An 18,971-nucleotide genomic window follows, 5' to 3' on the forward strand; every position below is an offset into this window, starting at 1 on the left:
GTGTGCGAGTGTAGGAGTGTGAACGCTATTTTCCACAGAACACGACAATGAGATCACAGGTATATAAACGTTGACTGCAAAGAGCCCTCAAGTGTAAGGGCTGAAGTAGCAAGGAACAATATGCGCCTTTAACAGCTACAGCTTTTCAACAACGATTGTTCCAAGTTTCTTTCGTTATTATGCAGGAGGTAGCGAATAGTAGCTTCGATCACTGCGGATTAAGCATTAGCCTCAACGTATCTGCCAGCATTTCGTTTTCTTGGTTTCCGAATTTTACCCTTCTTGACTACACATACGTTCCGAAATTGTTTCTTTTATGGTATAATCGTTGTTATTTTATTAAGAGTATAAACATTTTAGACAGAATTTCGGAATGTGTGGGTAGTCCAGAAGGGCAAAATGTAGATGCAGCAGACAACTGTGACAGTTGCGACCTAATAACTGAACTATTATTTCTATGGAGCTGCGACACCAAAAGCAAAAAACTGACTATCTCAGATGCTGTAAAAGAGGACTCCAGGTACAGCCTTGACCACCTTGGGCTCTTTAAAGAGACACTAAAACTTCACCTTGACGCCACCTTGACATTCTCACACAATCTCGCGGTGCCCTGATAAATTTTGAAGGCGCTTTTCTCGAAAGTAATGATGTCTCGATTTTATATGTGTGTCAGTACTGACTCCAGGTGGCCCATGTTATATAGGGGAAGGCATCCGTACACCTACACTTGCCACTGTTTTTGTTATCTGCCACTGAGAGACGCTTCCGAAAGACGATCTCCGGATGCCGCACGCTGAGTCAGGCGCGCAGTTTCCGGGGCAAAGTTGACTTTTGCCCAATGGCCGAGCGTAAAAACGCCGAAGATGCTGTCAGAGCCGAAGCACAACTGCCACAAGTCACATTCTAGCGACGAACCCGAAGAACAAGCTCTAAGTGCATCTCTAGAGGGGTGATCAGTTTAAGCAATACACTCTGCTGTGTTTCCAAGCGAAAGGTCTCTTGTGTTTTCTGTCAGATCGACGATACTTTATGGAAAAGGAGCCAAGGACTGAGCTCTACCAGTTTTCAGAACTATTCCTGGGCTCTTGACTTTTACCTATTAATTTCAATCAAGTGTCTCCCTGACTTTATCTTCGAGAAATGAGGTTCTTACTGAAGAATGTCTGAAAACAGATTTTTCGAAGTATGGTTCAACAGCCTATGCAATAGTGCTGTGTTCCTCTTTGCATACTAAAAGCGCGCCGCAAAAATTGCAGCAGAAACGTTTGCTGATCGCGAGTGTAGTGCTTAAAGGGGGTGCGTACTCTTGTACTTCCCGTCTGGAGTCTGTGGAATATCGAGGACGATGTAGTCGCACAGGCCAGGCTCAGGCGGCACACCGATGATAATTTTCTGTTTTTCAGCGCGAGTCGTCACGTGGTTGGGAGACGTCATCTGGCACACCAGTGGAGGCTTTTCTGCAAAGAGATAAGAAATGCTTTGCTCTCGGAAGTACTCAGCGTATTGCTGCATTTATAGTGATACGCGCACTCATTGTTGTATGCTTTCAGGGAACGTTTTACGAACCAATCCGTGTTGCAATGTTATGGCTCCGCGAAAGTACCGACTTTCTCTATGCGAAGTTTCTCGAATCTTACCGTCGGTTCTATCCATTATCTTTTGATACAGTGCACTGTGTAATCACATTGTATGCGCAACACGAATTGCGTAGTGCTTTGTGAAAGGCATGTGGGCACCAGCGACTCATCTGCGAGGGACGTTCTGAAAGTTCTAAGTTCATTTTGCCATTGAAAGTTTACAGCCAAAAGCAAACACAGGATGGCGTCATAAACTACACACCTTGCACTATTTCTTCCATATAGTCGCCATCGACATTGAGACATTTATCGTAGCGTACTATCAGTTTGAAGAAACCACTCTGGTAACACTCAGTGGCTTGAGATGCAAAGCCTGAGACATGACCTCTTTAGCATACACGATCTGTAGGCGTTCATGGCTGGCGGACACACTGGTCCCACGTGCCCATTCATACCGGTTAAAAGCGCGGACTTCCATTGCTAACTATGTTGTCAGCACCCGTCTGTCTGCCATCGTGATTTGTACTCGAATAACCGAGGTCGCGCCCGTCTGCTGCTACTCTCTTCGGCACTCTGCGCATGCGTCATTTTGCTTCCGTTTCCGCTCCTTCCGTCGTTGAACCAACAAAGTGCGTCAAATATTAGGGCGGTTGTTTGTTTCGCCTGGTGTACCATCTTCTGTTTCGAAAAAGATGACATTACATTATACATTAAAACATTATACAATTTACATTATAATTCGAATATTTACGTTCGTGCCCACGTAAAGAAATGGCAAACGTACCTCGAGGCCAATGTTTTAAGCAAGCTGCATTGAAGCTAGATTTAATATGCTGTCATCAGGAGTGGAAGTCCGTTTCACGTTGCCAGACGGCCAGCATGTAATGTCGCGGAACTAACTGGGGAAAACATTTTCGGTGCTGACGGTAGCGTCTGAGGAGTAACAGCGTCAAGAGAAAGAACTCACATCAGTAATAATCAAAAGACAACGTCTATACTTTGTCCCCTGTTTGCGATTAGATGAAGTGATGTCTGATTTGCTATTTATTTTTTGCGGTCATGGCACACAATCTGCGAGATCGAACTCAGTTAGAAGTGTGCGGGCTGATTGCTGGCGTGTTATTGCGCAATTACAATGTGACCGGACAATGTGAGCACTAGACTATCAGGTCGTGCTGGATGGCAAGCCGAATGGCATACCACAGTTTTCGTGCTGTCGTCATTAAATCGCGAATATGCCGCCACAGGCATGCCGCCGCCGTCCTTGCGTCGTCGTGAGGAGTTCGCTATCACGCTTCCGCGGTCAACATGCTTTCGTCGGCACGCCATCGTCTTCATACAAGCTTCGTCACACACTCGTCGTCATCGCTTTGTCCTCATGTCGCAGTTGTGCCGTCGCCTTCATTAAGTTGTAGTCATAGAGTCGTCGTCATGCATCCGTCCTCAAACCGTCGTCTCGCCGTCGTGGTCGTGCCATATTCTCCATTCCCACCTCGCCAACCGGAGGCCGTCATAGCTTAGTGGTCACGCAATCATCGCCATATCATTGTCCTCATGTCACCTTCGCCAAGCTGTATTACATTTGTCAAAAGTTAGGAATCGTCATCTCATTGTCGTAATGCCATCGATGTCATACCCCCTTCGTCCTTACATCATTGCTATTTCTTTTCATCATTTCATCGACATCTTTGCGTCAGCGTAATACAATCGTCGTCATGCCACCATGCTCGTGGGCGAAATTGGCAAACGAGGGCTAGAGCAATTAAGGGCGATACAGGCGTATTTCGGCATATGTCGGATGCAACAGAAGTCACAGAATGACCACTATATACGTTAATAGACGTGACTTCAGAAATACGGTGTGTCACTACGCTCGTATGCTAATCGCATTGGACAGTTTTAGTTTAGCGCTTGCAACCGAACGTAAAAGCCTTAGGTACGTAAAGAAATAGCGTCGTCGTCACTGCGCAAGCTCGGAACGTTATTGGGTTTCTGCGGTTTACGTGGGCAATGATAACCTACGTTTAGGATGAGTTAAACATCCGTATTGTTTACGCACGCTAAGAAATAGCGTTGTCGAACATGGCGGCACCCATGGCTGCCGTTTCAGCGTGAATTCTCGGGATGGCTATGCTCTCACTTGCGTCGATCACCAGTAGCTATTGTAGTGAGCTTTTGCTTTCTCAAAACTAACCAGAATGGTTTGTTATGAGCGCACAGCGCGTGCATTTTCTGAGATCGTTCGGCGATTCTGGCGCTCGTAAGCCTAAGGAGACGCGTCCACATAGCAACAGCAGGACGGTTGCTAATGGATGGTCTTGGCTTGGATACGTTTGGCACGAGGTGCCAGACGGTGACTTGTTAATAACGTTTTCTTTACATTTGTTTTTCCGTAAGGTAAACTAAAAGACTTGAAAGGACGCGCACTGTAACATCCCGCAAAGGTGCTTACGTTCAACGTACGTAAGGTGACAAACGCTCTTCTAAAGCTATGTATTATCGTCGGCAGTGATCGTGAGATGAATTGTACTGTTCTTTAAAGTGGAGCTGTTCGAACCTCGCTGGGTTTCTCTTGACGTTCGCAGCTTCGTCGAGCTGGGTGAAAGAGAGTTGAGAGAGAGTGAAAGTAGAGTATAAAAATAGCATCGCGCAGCATAGTGACGTGACGAAGATTTGTGGAGCGTGGTGGGGTGAAGGAGCGGCGCGGTGGGAAGACATGTGGTGTGACGTCAATACTCTCTAATAAAGACTCGCGTGCTCGCTTCTGCAGATTTCAAGAAGCTGTCAGGTAGTACACTGCGCCTAAGCTAGCATGCATCAGAGCTAAAGCGCGGTGGTTGCCGCCACGTCGCGTCGGTACAGCGTCTGGCACACGGCAACGACGCGTATGGCGTCACAACAAATCGCTTCTGTTGCGGCGGGTGCCTCAAATGGCGCGACGTCCCAACCGATACCCTCCACAGAGGAAGACGGAACAGATTTTTTAGAAGCCTTAACCCCCCCCAGCTCTGCTCGTCGCTGGTGTTTGCGATAGCAGAGCCGCGCGTAATTTTCAAAACCTTTTTCGTTTCCTCCTGCTAGACTTCCCCTCCGTATTTTCTTATTGCACTATGTAAGGAAACGCAGACAGAGGAAAACGCTGATTAGCGATTGATGCGCGAAATTTGTTCTTAGTTTCCTGTATCCGTGTTTGTGCACATAGCGCAAGAAAATACGAAGCGTCATCGCCCAGCTCCTTTTATCATATTTATGCATTTTCTAATCGAAATGTGGCTGAGAATAAGGCTTACTCGTTGTAGTACTTGGAGTGCTTGTACTTGGACTTTGGCTTTTAGGACTAGACTTCGTTGTCGTAGTAGAGGTTGGCAAAGGGGTCATCGCTGGGACTGATTGGATAAAGATGCGGATTAGAAGCGAGAATCGGTATAGTCATAATATTAGCCGGATAAGACCATATTGACACGTGGGACGAAAGCTTTAGCATGAACCACTGCGATGACCTATAATGCTTTCCACATATCGACCGAAGTTTATGTAACGGCTTTCGGGTGGTCTCGGTATATTATAGTAAACCATGGTTTGATTCAGTGGTCCTCAGGTATAACTTTGTCGTATCAGACAACAATCAAATCACGAGGAGCACAACTCCGTTGTAATTTGGAATGTTAGCATTCCCCGTAGGTAAACGTTATATTATTATCACGGAGGCGATAATGCACACCAGAATAAATAAGGTATCGCGTGGAAAACACGACTGAATTGCGTTGCATTCACGCAGCATGTGCGCCCTCGTAAACGCCTACGTACATACATATAGGGGCCCGTATACGTAAGCAAGCACGCACGAATAAGGGGAACACTGAATAATGAATCGTTGATAAAAGGTATTCCTCAGAAAACTCCCCCGATGCACTTCACTACGGCTTATTCTTTTATTCCCTTTGCTCCAAGTCGAAAATTAAAGTATGGCAATTTTATATAAAATACGTTAGGTTAACAAACACTCGAACAGCTCGCGTTAGGCCTGAGCGAAATGTGAAACAAAAATCGCCTTACTTACTGCCTTTATGCACGGCTGACAGAAAACAGGGACAAAGATTTGATGCGCAAATGGCTCGATTGAAATAAAGAAGTTTGACAAAGACACCAAACACTTGTCAATTCACGTACATATATGCACTATTCTACAGGCAAAAAATGCTAGCTTCCAATTTTCTTCATGCTAAATCGTAAATCCTAAATAATTGAACGCAAATGCAACATTGGTTGAGACGAACATCGGTTGCACTTCACTCTGACGTATTCGTTCATTCCTTTTCCTCCAAGTCGGAAATTAAAATATGGTAACCTTATGTAAAATACGTTGGGTAAACAAACACTCGGATAGCTCGCATTTGGCCTGAACGCAATGCAAAATAAAAGTCCCTTTACTTACGTGTATGCGTGCCTGACAGAAAAGAGGGGCAAAGGTTTGATGCGCAAATGGCTCGTTTGAAATAAAGAAGTTTGACAAAGACACCAAGCACTTGTCACTTCACGTACACAAATACGCTATTCTACAGACATAAGCATGCTAGGTTCCAATTTTCTTCGTGCTAAATTGTAAAGCCTTAGTAATGGAGCGCAAATGCAACATCGGTTAAGACTATGCACGTCTACATGCATGCCAAACAGGTTGGCATGCTGCGAGACGTGCTAATATACAGAAGAGGGCTTAACTTTTGTGTGTCTGTGAGAAGGATGTGAGTGTAGATAAAGCAGTGAAAACGCGAATGGGAAGCAGAATATGAAAAGTAGCCACTCGTGAAGGCGTGACTAAACACTCACCAATATTTGACGTACGTACTCTTGTAAGACTCCCTTTTGTAAGTGATGAACCACCGGCTGCTGAGTGGCGCAAATCATCGTGGCGGTAGACAGCGTGGACAGGTGCCGTGTGGCCCGCATTATAGCCTACTCGAACATCAGAGCACTTTTTTGTAACCGGAGAAACGAATACCTTTATGAGAAATTGAGTTCGTTTCATTTTACCTGTGGCCTTGGAAAAAGTTGCTGAGAGTGAGCTGTTATTTATAACTTGACGCTGCCCACATGCCAGAAAAGACAAGACAGTGTATGACATTGTAACTTGATTGCACAAACACACAATAACATGGCGTGAACACGGTGTGGTGCTCAACAATATTGAAATGCAAATAACAACTTATCATTGTTGCGGCGACACAAAAAAAGGCTTTCTTTCAGAAAGAAGGAAAGTCATACAACAGGAATGCGAATGAAATTGCTTTCGAAGGCGGAAAATAAAACACTTCTACAGATTTCCCAGCTCATAACACAACTGATTTAGAGGCATTCAGCGAATCTCGGAATGAGTTTAGCAAGTCCTTATATCATCAAATGGAGCAGTCGCTGAATTACACCTCGAAGCTTCATGTTAAGTGTCTCGTCAGCTGCCAGCAAGATTTTCCACTAAATGTTCTGCCACCAGTCCTTCCGCATCTGCATTCGGACACTAGCACATGAGCTATGTGTTATCGCTGAGAGTACAATGTGTCTGGATTAGCACAAGACTAAAATATCTTCAAATAAAAGAAACGCGGCCATACGCGATGTTCGCACACGTGACTTTATAGCATGGTTTGGGATGTTTATTTGCCACTACCCAACTCACCGCCGTATTCATAACTGCATCTTAACTTGAAGGTCATGTTTGACTTGATACAAATCGCGCCTGGTGCGAACGCGCCCAAGATGCTCATTGCGTTTCTTTTGGTGCGTTCACGACAGGTGTTATGCAAGTCAATTCGAGCGTGGACTTCACGTTAAGATGCATTTCAGAATACGGGGGTGACTCTGACTACACCTTGCGGTGACGTGTAAATGGCTTCGACATAACGCAGCTACTTGAGCGACAGACAACATGAAAGAGTAAAATACGTTAATTTTAGAAAGGCGGAAAGGTAAGCACGACGCACGTGCTTCGGAATTGCTACTCCGCACTGTGTGGGAAGGCGAAAATAGAAAACGTAAGAGGAGAAGAGGTAGATGAAGGTAAGGGGTGAATGGGAAGAAACAAGTGTATGAAAATACAATTTGTACAGAACTATGACTGCTGGCTGCCGCAACAATTCTCTTACTATGGGGCGGTGTGCACAGCCTTGCCTGATTGTACGGTAAAGTTGACTTACCTTTGCAAGATGAACGCTAATATCCGCTAGGGTCAACACGCTCACTTGCTATTACACTGGCTGCTCCGGGCACAATCGCTTACGTCGCGGTTTCTGGTCGAGTGATGGCGCTCAGAAAATGCCATTACCAGTGTGAACACCTGCACAAAGGGCACGTGGGAACACGATTTGTAGCAGTAGTTCTTAACGCGGGGTCATTGTCCGCATTGTCTTTAAAAATTCACAGCCATAGTCATCCAACAGTTCACAAGCAAGTGCTATCGTGCCAATACTGGCGATGCGTATATAACAATTCAATATCGATGCAGTAGGAATTCCATATTTCCTGCATGTCACTGTATTCCTACGTGTTTTTTTGTGGACTACGATGTCAGAACTGGTAGGTCAGTTGTACCATGATCAAAAAAACGTGCTTCCCATCATGGAGGATGCAAGCGAGCGTCACTGACGTTCCACACTTATCCTTGTTGCAGCGACTGAAAAAAGGCTTTCTTTCAGAAAGAAGGAAAAACATACAACAGGAATGCGAATGAAACTGGTTTCGAAGGCGGAAAATAAAACACTTCTACAGATTTCCCAGGTCATAACAGAACTGATTTTGAGGCATTCAGCGAATCTCGGAATGAGTTAGACAGGAGGCCCTACAGGCCACTGCGTAACTCTTGGCAACGTCTGCAACAATTCCTCCCGCTGTGCGTCGAGACGAGGATGGTCGCTCATAGCACGTTCGGTGGTGGAAATGCCACCATGGGCCGAACAAAGCATCGGTGAAAGTGTCACCAGGAATCCTTTGTGATTTAACAAGAACGGTGGTTACCAAAAGGGTACCCACTGTATTTCTAGTGAGTGCTTCATGGTAAAATGTTCAGTTACTTCCGTTGCTCCTGTTGATTATGATAGCGATATATAGAGGGAAATGACGCCTAATTCAGCAACCCTTGAGGGAGCACCTCCTATATGAACAACCCAATCAAACCCCCGCCCTCATTCCCCAGCAGCTGTGAAGCAACTGACCACGGCGGCGGTCAGACCTGCGATGCACCAGAGGGTGCTAAGAATCACTGGCTCCGGACAGGCCTCCATTGGAATATGAACCTGGCAACGTTTAACGCTAGAAGGTTATCTAGTGAGGCGAGTCTAGCAGTGCTATTGGAGGAGTCAGAGGGCAGTAAATGGGATATCATAAGGCTCAGTGAAGTTAGGAGGCCAAAAGAAGCATATACAGTGCTAAAAAGCGGGCTTGTCCTGTGCTACCGGGGCTCAGCGGAGACAATAGAACTAGGCATCGGATTCCTGATTATTAAGAATATTACTGGTAACATACAGGAACTCTATAGCATTAACGAGAGCGTGGCAGGTCTTGTTGTGAAACTTAATAAGAGGTACAAAATGAAGATTGTACAAGCCTACGCCCCTACATCCAGTCATGATGACCAGAAAGTCGAAAGCTTCTATGAAGACGTGGAATCGGCGATGGGTAGAGTGAAAACTAAATACACTACACTAATGGGTGACTTTATTGCCAAGCTAGGCAAGAAGCAGGCTGGAGACAAGGCAGTGGGGGAATATGGCATAGGCAATAGGAATATCAGGGGAGAGGTATTAGTAGAGTTTGCGGAACAGAATAATATGAGGATAATGAATACCTTCTTCCGCAAGCGGGATAGCCGAAAGTGGACGTGGAGGAGCCCGAACGGCGAGACTAGAAATGAAATAGACTTCATACTCTGCGATAACCCTGCCATCATACAAGATGTGGACGTGCTCGGCAAGGTGCGCTGCAGTGACCACAGGATGGTAAGAACTCGAAGTAGCCTAGACCTGAGAAGGGAACGGAAGAAACTGGTAAATAAGAAGCCGATCAATGAGTTAGCCGTAAGAGGGAAAATAGAGGAATTCCAGATCAAGCTACAGAACAGGTATTCGGCTTTAACTCATGAAGAGGACCGTAGTGTTGAAGCAATGAACGACAATCTTGTGGGCATCATTAAGGATTGTAGAATAGAAGTCGGTCGTAACTCCGTTAGGCAGGATACCAGTAAACTATCGCAGGAGACGAAACATCTGATCAAGAAACGCCAGTGTATCAAAGACTCAAACCCTAAAGCTAGAATAGAACTGGCAGAACTTTCGAAGTTAATCAACAAGCGTAAGACAGCTGACATAAGGAAGTATAATATGGATAGAATTGAACATGCTCTCAGGAACGGAGGAAGCCTGAAAACAGTGAAGAAGAAACTAGGAATTGGCAAGAATCAGTCGTATGCGTTAAGAGACAAAGCCGCCAATATCATTACTAATATGGGTGAGATAGTTCAAGTGGCTGAGGAGTTCTATAGAGATTTATACAGTACCAGTGGTACCCGCGACGATAATGAAAGAGAAAATAGTCTAGAGGAGTTCGAAATCCCACAGGTAACGCCGGAAGAAGTAAAGAAAGCCTTAGGAGATATGCAGAGGGGGAAGGCAGCTGGGGAGGATCAGATAACAGCAGATTTGTTGAAGCATGGTGGGCAGATTGTTCGAGAGAAACTGGCCATCCTGTATACGCAATGCCTCATAACGTCGAGCATACCGGAATCTTGGAAAAACGCTAACATAATCCTAATCCATAAGAAAGGGGACGCCAAAGACTTGAAAAATTATAGACCGATCAGTTTACTGTCTGTTGCCTACAAAGTATTTACTAAGGTAATCGCAAATCGAAACAGGAACACCTTAGACGTCTGTCAACCAAAGGACTAGGTAGGATTCCGTAAAGGCTACTCAACAATAGACCATATTCACACTATCAATCAGGTTGTAGATAAATGTGCGGAATATAACCAACCCTTATATATAGCTTTCATTGATTACGAGAAAGCGTTTGATTCTGTCGAAACCTCAGCAGTCATGGAGGCATTACGGAATGAGGGTGTAGACGAGCGGTATGTAAATATACTAAAAGATATCTATAGCGGCTCCAGAGCCGCCGTAGTCCTCCATAAAGAAAGCAACAATATTCCAATAAAGAAAGGCGTCAGGCAGGTAGATACGATCTCTCCAATGCTATTCACAGCGTGTTTACAGAAATTATTCAGAGAATTGGATTGGGAAGAAATGGGGATAAAAGGTAATGGAGAATACCTATGTAACTTGCGATTCGCTGACGATATTGCCTTGCGTAGTAACTCAGGGGACCAACTGCAATGCATGCTCACTGACCTCGAGAGGCAAAGCAGAAGAGCGGGTCTAAAAATTAATCTGCAGAAAACTAAAGTAATGTTTAACAGTCTCGGAAGAGAACAGCAATTTACAATAGGCAGCGAGGCACTGGAAGTCGTAAGGGAATACATCTACTTAGGGCAGGTCGTGACTGCGGAACCGGATCATGAGACGGAAATAATCAGAAGAATAAGAATGGGTTGAGGTGCGTTTGGCAGGCATTCTCAGATCATGAACAGCAGGTTGCCATTATCCCTCAAGAGGAAAGTGTACAATAGCTGTGTCTAACCAGTACTCACCTACGGGGCAGAAACCTGGAGGCTTACGAAAAGGGTTCTGCTCAAATTGAGGACGACGCAACGAGCTATGGAAAGAAGAATGATAGGTGAAACGTTAAGGGATAAGAAAAGAGCAGATTGGGTGAGGAAACAAACGCGAGGTAATGACACCTTAGTTGAAATCAAGAAAAAGAAATGGGCATGGGCAGGACATGTAATGAGGAGGGAAGAAAACCGATGGTCGTTAAGGGTTACGGACTGGATTCCAAGGGAAGGGAAGCGTAGCAGGGGGCGGCAGAAAGTTAGGTGGGCAGATGAGATTAAGTAGATTGCAGGGACGGCATGGCCACAATTTGTACATGACCGGTGTTGTTGGAGAAACATGGGAGAGGCCTTTGCGCTGCACTGGGCGTAACCAGGCTGATGATGATGATGATTGTGATGATGATGATTCGGGAGCACGCGAAGAATCGCCAAGAGAGAGGGAGTGGGAAGTGAAAGTGGATAGAGGAAGAGTGAGAATGGGGGCTACTAGACTCCACCATGTGCATAAGCGGACAGGTGGCCGTCTGGAGCAAGCAGGCTAGCATTGTAGCAGGCGCTCACAAACTACCTACCTACATACTACAAGCTGCCTTAGCGGCAGCGACCGCAGATAACAGTAGATATTGGCTATGGTGCCTACTCGCTACCATGTACCCGGGCCGCCGAGTGGATAGTGACAATGCTCCCCAGACGCGCCCAGCGAACGGTCTCTCGAGGAGAGATTGTTCCACACTCCTGTGCTTACGGACTGGCTGCACCTGGACGGCGGCTCGACTGTAGGCCAAGGGTGGTGCCACGTCACCTGCCTACAAGAAGTGAGGAGAACCCGAGGCTCTGGTTTCCTGGCGCAACAACACGCTCGACAGTCATCACCACCTTCAGACGCCAGGGTTTTCCAACGGCCACAATGGCTCAATGGTATGGTATGGTATTCCTTACGCGATGGCGCACAAACACTGTGGGTGATTGGCCAAGATTAGGATGAAATTAGGCGATCCTTATTAAATACTAAAATTGGTAAAGCCAACTTGTGAACCAAGCTTTGTGAATATTGATTCTAGAATATTTTTTCCTAAAGAACTAAAACGGCGGCCGAATATGAAAAAGTGATCTGTTTCATCTTCTCCACAGACTGGGCACAGATGGGAGGGCACCAGACCAGCCCTGTGACGATAGAAGTTTAGTTTTGCTATTTTACAACGTAATTGGGTAAACATGACAACAGTTTTTCTGGTGTGAAAGGAAATTTTGGGCCAAGGGAACAGGAGGTTTCGATATTATAAAAAAATTAGCTGCAGTTGGTTCAAAATGTCTTCAATTATTGAATATCTCCGGAATCTAGTAGTCGTTAAGTAAGCTATTGTAGGAAGTAATGGTAATACAGGGCCACTGAGAGCTGCTCTCGCGAGACTGTCAGCTATTTCGTTCATGACTAATCCTTCATGTCCAGGCACACAAAGCAATCTAATTAAATTGATGTTGGCAGGCACTAGAAAATGAAGTGTACGTAAAAGGTCAGTGACACCATTTGCTGTGAGCGAGGAACATAAGGATAAAGAATCTGTTATTATTACTACCGCCGATATTGACGAACTTAGTTTGCGTAAGGCTAGAACTAGAGCTAGAAGTTCCGCCAAAAGTACGGTAAAGAAGTCCGGAATCCTGATTGCAAATGACCAGTCTAGAGCGGGAGAGAAAACTCCAATTGCAGATTTTCCTGCACATTGTGAGGCGTCTGTCAAAATGACCGTACTTATAAACTCAATAAGTCGTCCTGTAATAAGCCGTTTATATACGAGTGAAGTTTTGTATTATTTGGGTAGATGTGATCATATATAATTTGTAGGTTCTCTCGCACATCACAAAAAGTCGGTACCTTCCAGAGACGTACATTTAAAGGATTGATCAATGTTTGCACGAAGACCACCTGTGGTGTCTGAAAACGATGTCAGCATACTCCGAAGAAAAGTGCAGGCTGGGAAATAAATATGTAATCCAATCTTGTAATAGTGTGATTCATGCAATTTTAAGACTGTTTGCATCGTCAGTAAACCAATCTACAAAATAGTGAGGACAACCTGACTTCTTGGTGAAGTATACTATTGGCAACACATTTCGGTATTCCGCAACACAGTCAAAGGGCTTCCCGCTAAAGTAGAACAAGGGGATGTAATTTATAAGCTGGAGCACTAGAAAATAAAACACATCCAAATTCTAAAATGGGCCGCACATACATTTTTGATATCATTAAAAGTGGATCTCTCCGCATTTCGGACTGACTGTTGCACAGATATCGTAGCATACCAACTGCTCTCACTCCTTTTTTAACTATCTGGTCAATATGGCCGAACCAGCTGAGGGAACCATCGTATACTGCACTTAAATATTTCACCGACTCCACTTGAGGCATAGTCTCGAGGCATTCGGATATCGATATGTTAACGAGAGTGCTAAGAGGGAAAACCAACATCGAACATTTTCTAATGCTGAGTGAAAGGCGTATTTTGTTTAAGCAGATTTCTATGGCGTTGAGGTCGTTCTGTAGTCAATAATATAGAGAGTGATTATCACTCTCTGATGCGAAGAAAGAAATGTCGTCCGCGTATACGCATGTTTGTACATTTTGATGAACAGGAATGGAACACATCAGAATATTAAATGATGACAGCGCCTTAAGGAACGCCTCGTGATTAATTATTTATACCCGAGGAAACGCCTCTTAGACGGCAGTAAAGTGTTCTTCTATTTAAAAATTCACTAATCCAGTCTGAAAAATAATTTGGAATCTTCTAGATTTCGCAATATATCTAACAAAATTAAGTTTTCTACGCAGTCGTAGCATTTGCAAATGTCTAATGTCACAAGAGCACCTATTTGCCTCTGTCGCCGTGCTAATTTTATTACACTTTCTAAGTCCATGTGAGCATGCCAAATTGAACGTGATGGTCGGAAACCAATTTGGCTGTAGCTAAGCAAGTCTTTGTTCTGTATAAATTTAATAATACGAACATATAGAATTCTTTCAATTAATTCAATCAAACTTGAATTTAGAGCAATTGGCCTAATGTTATCGGCTGTATATCCTTCCCCATGACATTTAAGAATAGGGATGATTTTAGCAATTTTTCACGCAGACGGAATCCATGAGAACCGAATTAAGTAATTTAAAATAGCTAAAAGGTCATCAGAAGCTTCCTTAAATAAAATTCTGATCATAGTAGATGTTACCCCATCCACGCCGGGAGTTGAATCAGGAAGTCGCTCCGTGATTTCAGCCAATTCTAATATGGTGATTGCTGTAAAATCATCTGATGCGCTTCGTAAGCGGGAACAACTTGACAAGAAAGAAAATCTAATTTCTAATCCCTTCTTGATTTCTTCTAGTGATTGTTTCATTTCATCGCTAGTTAAGAGTATAGAGTCAATATTAGTTTGACGCGGAAGATCTTTTCTACCACGGAGAAAACGGAAGAATGCATGCTTATTTTTATTGTTAGAGGAGAAATCAAAATGCTTACAGTCGAATTCATCTTCGGCTTTAGAAATCGTATGTTTAAAGACAGCTCGAAAAAATTTATAGTCACTCCAATTTATGGCTCTTTGGTTATGCAATACCTTTTTCCAAGCAGCTTTTCTCTTTCTGTAGTTTCGAGTGCATTATTCATTTCACCAAGGACTGTAAGAATTTCTTTTATTCAATATAATCGCAAATTGAGCCTTCTTTTTGAGAACTTTCCAAAGCGGAACAGATAAGCGTGGTTTTTTGTTGTGTAGGCGCATCAGAAAGAGATGAAGGAACATTTCGTAAGCATTTTTTTAGATGTTGTAATTTATGAAAGTTCGAACCTGGTCACTCATAAATGTTACAGGACGTCGGGCCACAGAATGTAAGATCTAGTGAAGAGTAAGATCGGCCTCTCACAAACGTAATAGATCCGAAGTTTACACACGTTAGACGATTGTCCAACGACAAGTTCAACAATCGGGTGCCGCACAAATTTGTTCTTAAACACAATGAGATATGGTGACAATTGAAATCGCCTGTGATTACAATGTCACGTCCACAAGAGTTAATAACACTATCCAGTGTGCTAGTGTCCTGTACGCCAGATGGAAAATATGCATTACCTACGGTAAAGGGACAATATCCCGGGAGAACCAGCTCTATCGCTAGGATTTCATACTCTGGAGTAGAAAGTTGAAATGAAATTTTAGCATTATGGCGAACTTATAATGAGATAAATGCATTTAATCCGCCATCTCTTGGAGGACGGTCTAATCGAAATGATCTGTAGAATATTATTTGAAAAGATTTCTCAGGATTTAGCCACGTTTCTTGTAACATATTTAAATCAGGATTAAGTTGAGAAGTTAGAGAAGTTGAATCTACTGAAGCGAAATATAAAGAGCGGCTGTTCCACTGAAGGACATTTCGTGATCCTATTTTTTTGGAAAGTGCCGCAGTCGAAACTGCCTTCTGCAGAATGTTTTCCGTTAGCACAACACTAGACTGCCATTTCGTTACTTTTGAGTGGGGACCGTTGGAGGAGTCTTCATTAATAGAAGACATGGTTCTTTTATATGCTCGAGCATTTTGTTCCACCTGTGTCATCTCCAAAATCTGTATTAATCATATTACAAGTTGTAGGGCCCGTGGAAGAGGGAGTTGAAAGTCCAATATCATTATTCCTGTTTATACTGTTTGCGTTGTTACAGGAGCTGCACAGGTAGTTTCATCAAATGAAATAAATGAATAGAAACGGCTTGTGAGATTCACCAAGACTAATTGCCAATCTTTCCATAGCTTTTGTAACTGCCTTTTCCACAGCGGCGTCTATGGTTGCAGTAAGTGACAGATCCGTGGTAAGATTGTCTGCCTAGTTTCCCCGCATAGGCAGGTGCCCTTTCTTTCACAATGTTTATGGCCTTCATCCTTGAGCAGCGTCGTGGATCAATTATTTCAATCACCTGTAATTTTTGAGCCCTAAGAGAACAGTTTGAATAATTGGCTGGTTGATTTCCATCACAGAGACACTATCGCTGTTCTTGGGCACTACAACCACTTTTAGCGTGTTCTTCCCCATATGCGCAACAAGGTTACCTTGATTTACATCATACCATACTATGGCCGTATCGCCAGCAATTAGGGCATTGAATCGGACGCGACGCCAGGGGTTCAACTCAGGGCACAAGGGGCCACACCTTTAGTTCTGATGGGCACGAAGTTCCAGCAAAAGTTGCGATCACCGATTCTTTTGGGACCCGCCTATTGCCTACCACTCGATTGCATCGGTAAACAGCAATTACTCCAGTCCCAGACAATCTCTCTAGTGTTTCAGCGGGAGAAAGATCAGCATCCACACCTCTGACTATTCCCTTATTGCAACCGAGGTGAGCAGGGATGAAGGCACCCACCGGTATTGATGCGAATGATGAGCACTTTAGCAGATCCGCAACACAGGACTGGTCTGGCGATCGACACACGATACCTCAGCGGCCAAACGGCCTCAGTTCCGTGATGGTCTGGTATGAAGAGGTAGCAGCATGCAGAGATTTCTGGATCACCTGGGGGTTGGTCAGACGTACCAAGCTTAAATTTGAAGGAACCAAAGCCGCCGGGATGCTGCTGACACCACTGCGGATGAGCAAATATAGAGTTAATTCATCCGTTGGAATAGAGACCGCACATGAGGAAAAACCCCTACCGGGGAAGTTGATGGACATCAGCCTAGGATGAAGCTGGCGTTAGAATCGGTGAGAGCTCAACAAATAAGATTAGTAAAGCCTGATATCACCCAATACCTGGCCAAGTGACAGAAGCCGCAATGAATGCTGTCGCTCGGCAATCCACCACGACGGCTCGGAGCCGCCTCCGGACGAGCTGCTGCGGCTGTTGTTGTTGTCCTAAGTGGCCGTGGCACATACCCACAGTGGGGGCTTGGCCAAGAATTGGGTGGGTAAATTAGGTGCATAAAAATAATAACAAGGGAGTTAACAATTGGAACGTTGGAGTTTAAAAGTAAACGTTTTGTGTTCGGAGAAAAAAGGAAATAATCAGAAGAGAACCAGGTATAAAATATTATTAATAAATAATATTTGACAAGACATAAAAGAAAGCTGTGGTTGGGAGGGAGAACGACCAATCTAACACGGAAATCGACTGGCTTCAATGAGGCAATTTTGGATTGCCGAGCGACCATTTCTGTGGCTGAACTCAATAATGGAGGCTCCAAAAGGCAGGATCACCGGCACTGACAAACTTAGAGCAATAGAGCAAAGCGGGATTTTAAGTAGTCTTTTTCTTATAAGAAAACAAGAAATGGTCTATTGTCTTCGCTTCGCCACGGAATGAGCATAATGGTGAGGGGACCACACCAGACTTGTGGAGGTCGAAGTTCACTGCAGGTATACGACAGCGCAGATTCGTGATGGACACTTCAATTTTCCGTGTTCGGCAAAAATCTCTCTTCCAAGGGTGTAGGAGATGTCCGTGATCCACTGAGTTAGTAATTGCGGCACCTGATACTGTCTGTATGACACTCCTGCGAAATCTAGTAGCAGTAACATAAGCAATCAAAGGGCAGCAAAGAAGAATCGGGCCACTTATCGATGCCTCGGCTAGAGAGTCTGCAATTTCGTTTATGATTAGTCCTTTATGGCCAGGCACCCAAATCAAACGCACGCTTCTCAAGTAACCAGGTACCAATGAATGAAATGTCCTCATCACGCGAGAATCACTAGAAGTAGTAAGGGATGAGCACAATGATAACGAATCAGTGACTATCACGGCTGACATAATTGATGGTCCTAATTTGCGTAATGCCAGCACCAGGGCCATGAATTCGGCTAAAAAGATCGGTATGAAATCTGACACCGAAGAGAAAATGTCCAATCGAGATTCGGGGAAAATATTCCTGCACCTGCCTTTTCTTCACATTGTGAAGCACCTGTAGCAATTACAATGTTTGTTTGAAGGTTTTTCAGATGATCTTGTAATATACCGTCTAGAATACGGTGTGGAAGTAGTTTTGCATTATTAGGAAAAATGTCATCGAATATAATATCCGTTGCAACAACTCTGTCGGGAATAGGAAGTACATCGCATATGCGCACGCCCAAACAGTCAAGGAATTTTCGCACGAATATAATTTGCGGAATATGTAGTTGCGGCCACATGACACCGAAAAACAATGCAGGTTGTGTAATAAAGATTGTTTCGTGATGACACAGCGGTGATTCATAAATCCTTAAGAACGTCAGCACCTTCAAAAGCCGGTACCTGCACGAAAGTGGAGGAACACGGGATTCTAGATAAGGAATAGAATATGCAACAAAGTTAGGAAGACCTAAACACAGACGTAATGCTTATCTTTCTAAGAGGATTAGAGGACGGCACATGTAGGCTGGAGCTCCAGAGAAGAGCACGCAACCAAATTCTAATACAGGGCGAACGTACATACGATATATCATTAAGAGTGTATCTCTTCTCAATCCTATTCGACGACTGCTCAGCCTACGTAATATGCCAATTGCACGGGTACCTTTCCCAGTCACATGATCTATGTGTGAGCACCAGTTGAGAGAGGCGTTATAAATAATTCCGAGGTATTTAGCAGATTCCACCTGTGGTATGTCTTGGAGGTGGTAAGACAACAAAATATGCACTACGTCACGTATCG

General features: G+C 44.3%; 1 protein-coding gene across 4 annotated transcripts in view; it reads right to left on the bottom strand.

Moving 5' to 3' along the window:
- Window positions 1-18,971, bottom strand: part of LOC139061091 (uncharacterized) — a 44,001-nt gene that overhangs the window by 21,443 nt on the left and 3,587 nt on the right. Inside the window, exons 1-4 of one of the 4 annotated variants that reach the window (XM_070540610.1) lie at window positions 17,095-17,112; window positions 16,708-16,857; window positions 4,868-7,905; window positions 1,305-1,457 (exon numbers count right to left, since the gene is read on the bottom strand). In XM_070540610.1, coding sequence (XP_070396711.1) covers window positions 1,305-1,457; window positions 4,868-4,955 — 241 coding nt within the window. In that variant the 5' untranslated portion in view covers window positions 4,956-7,905; window positions 16,708-16,857; window positions 17,095-17,112. Of the gene's footprint in view, window positions 1-1,304; window positions 1,458-4,867; window positions 7,906-16,707; window positions 16,928-17,094; window positions 17,113-18,971 lie in introns of those variants that run through there. The other 3 variants (XM_070540607.1, XM_070540608.1, XM_070540609.1) reach the window with 3 other exon arrangements.

The sequence above is a fragment of the Dermacentor albipictus genome, chromosome 6 (assembly GCF_038994185.2).
Source record: "Dermacentor albipictus isolate Rhodes 1998 colony chromosome 6, USDA_Dalb.pri_finalv2, whole genome shotgun sequence".
NCBI classification, from domain to species: Eukaryota; Metazoa; Arthropoda; class Arachnida; order Ixodida; family Ixodidae; genus Dermacentor; species Dermacentor albipictus.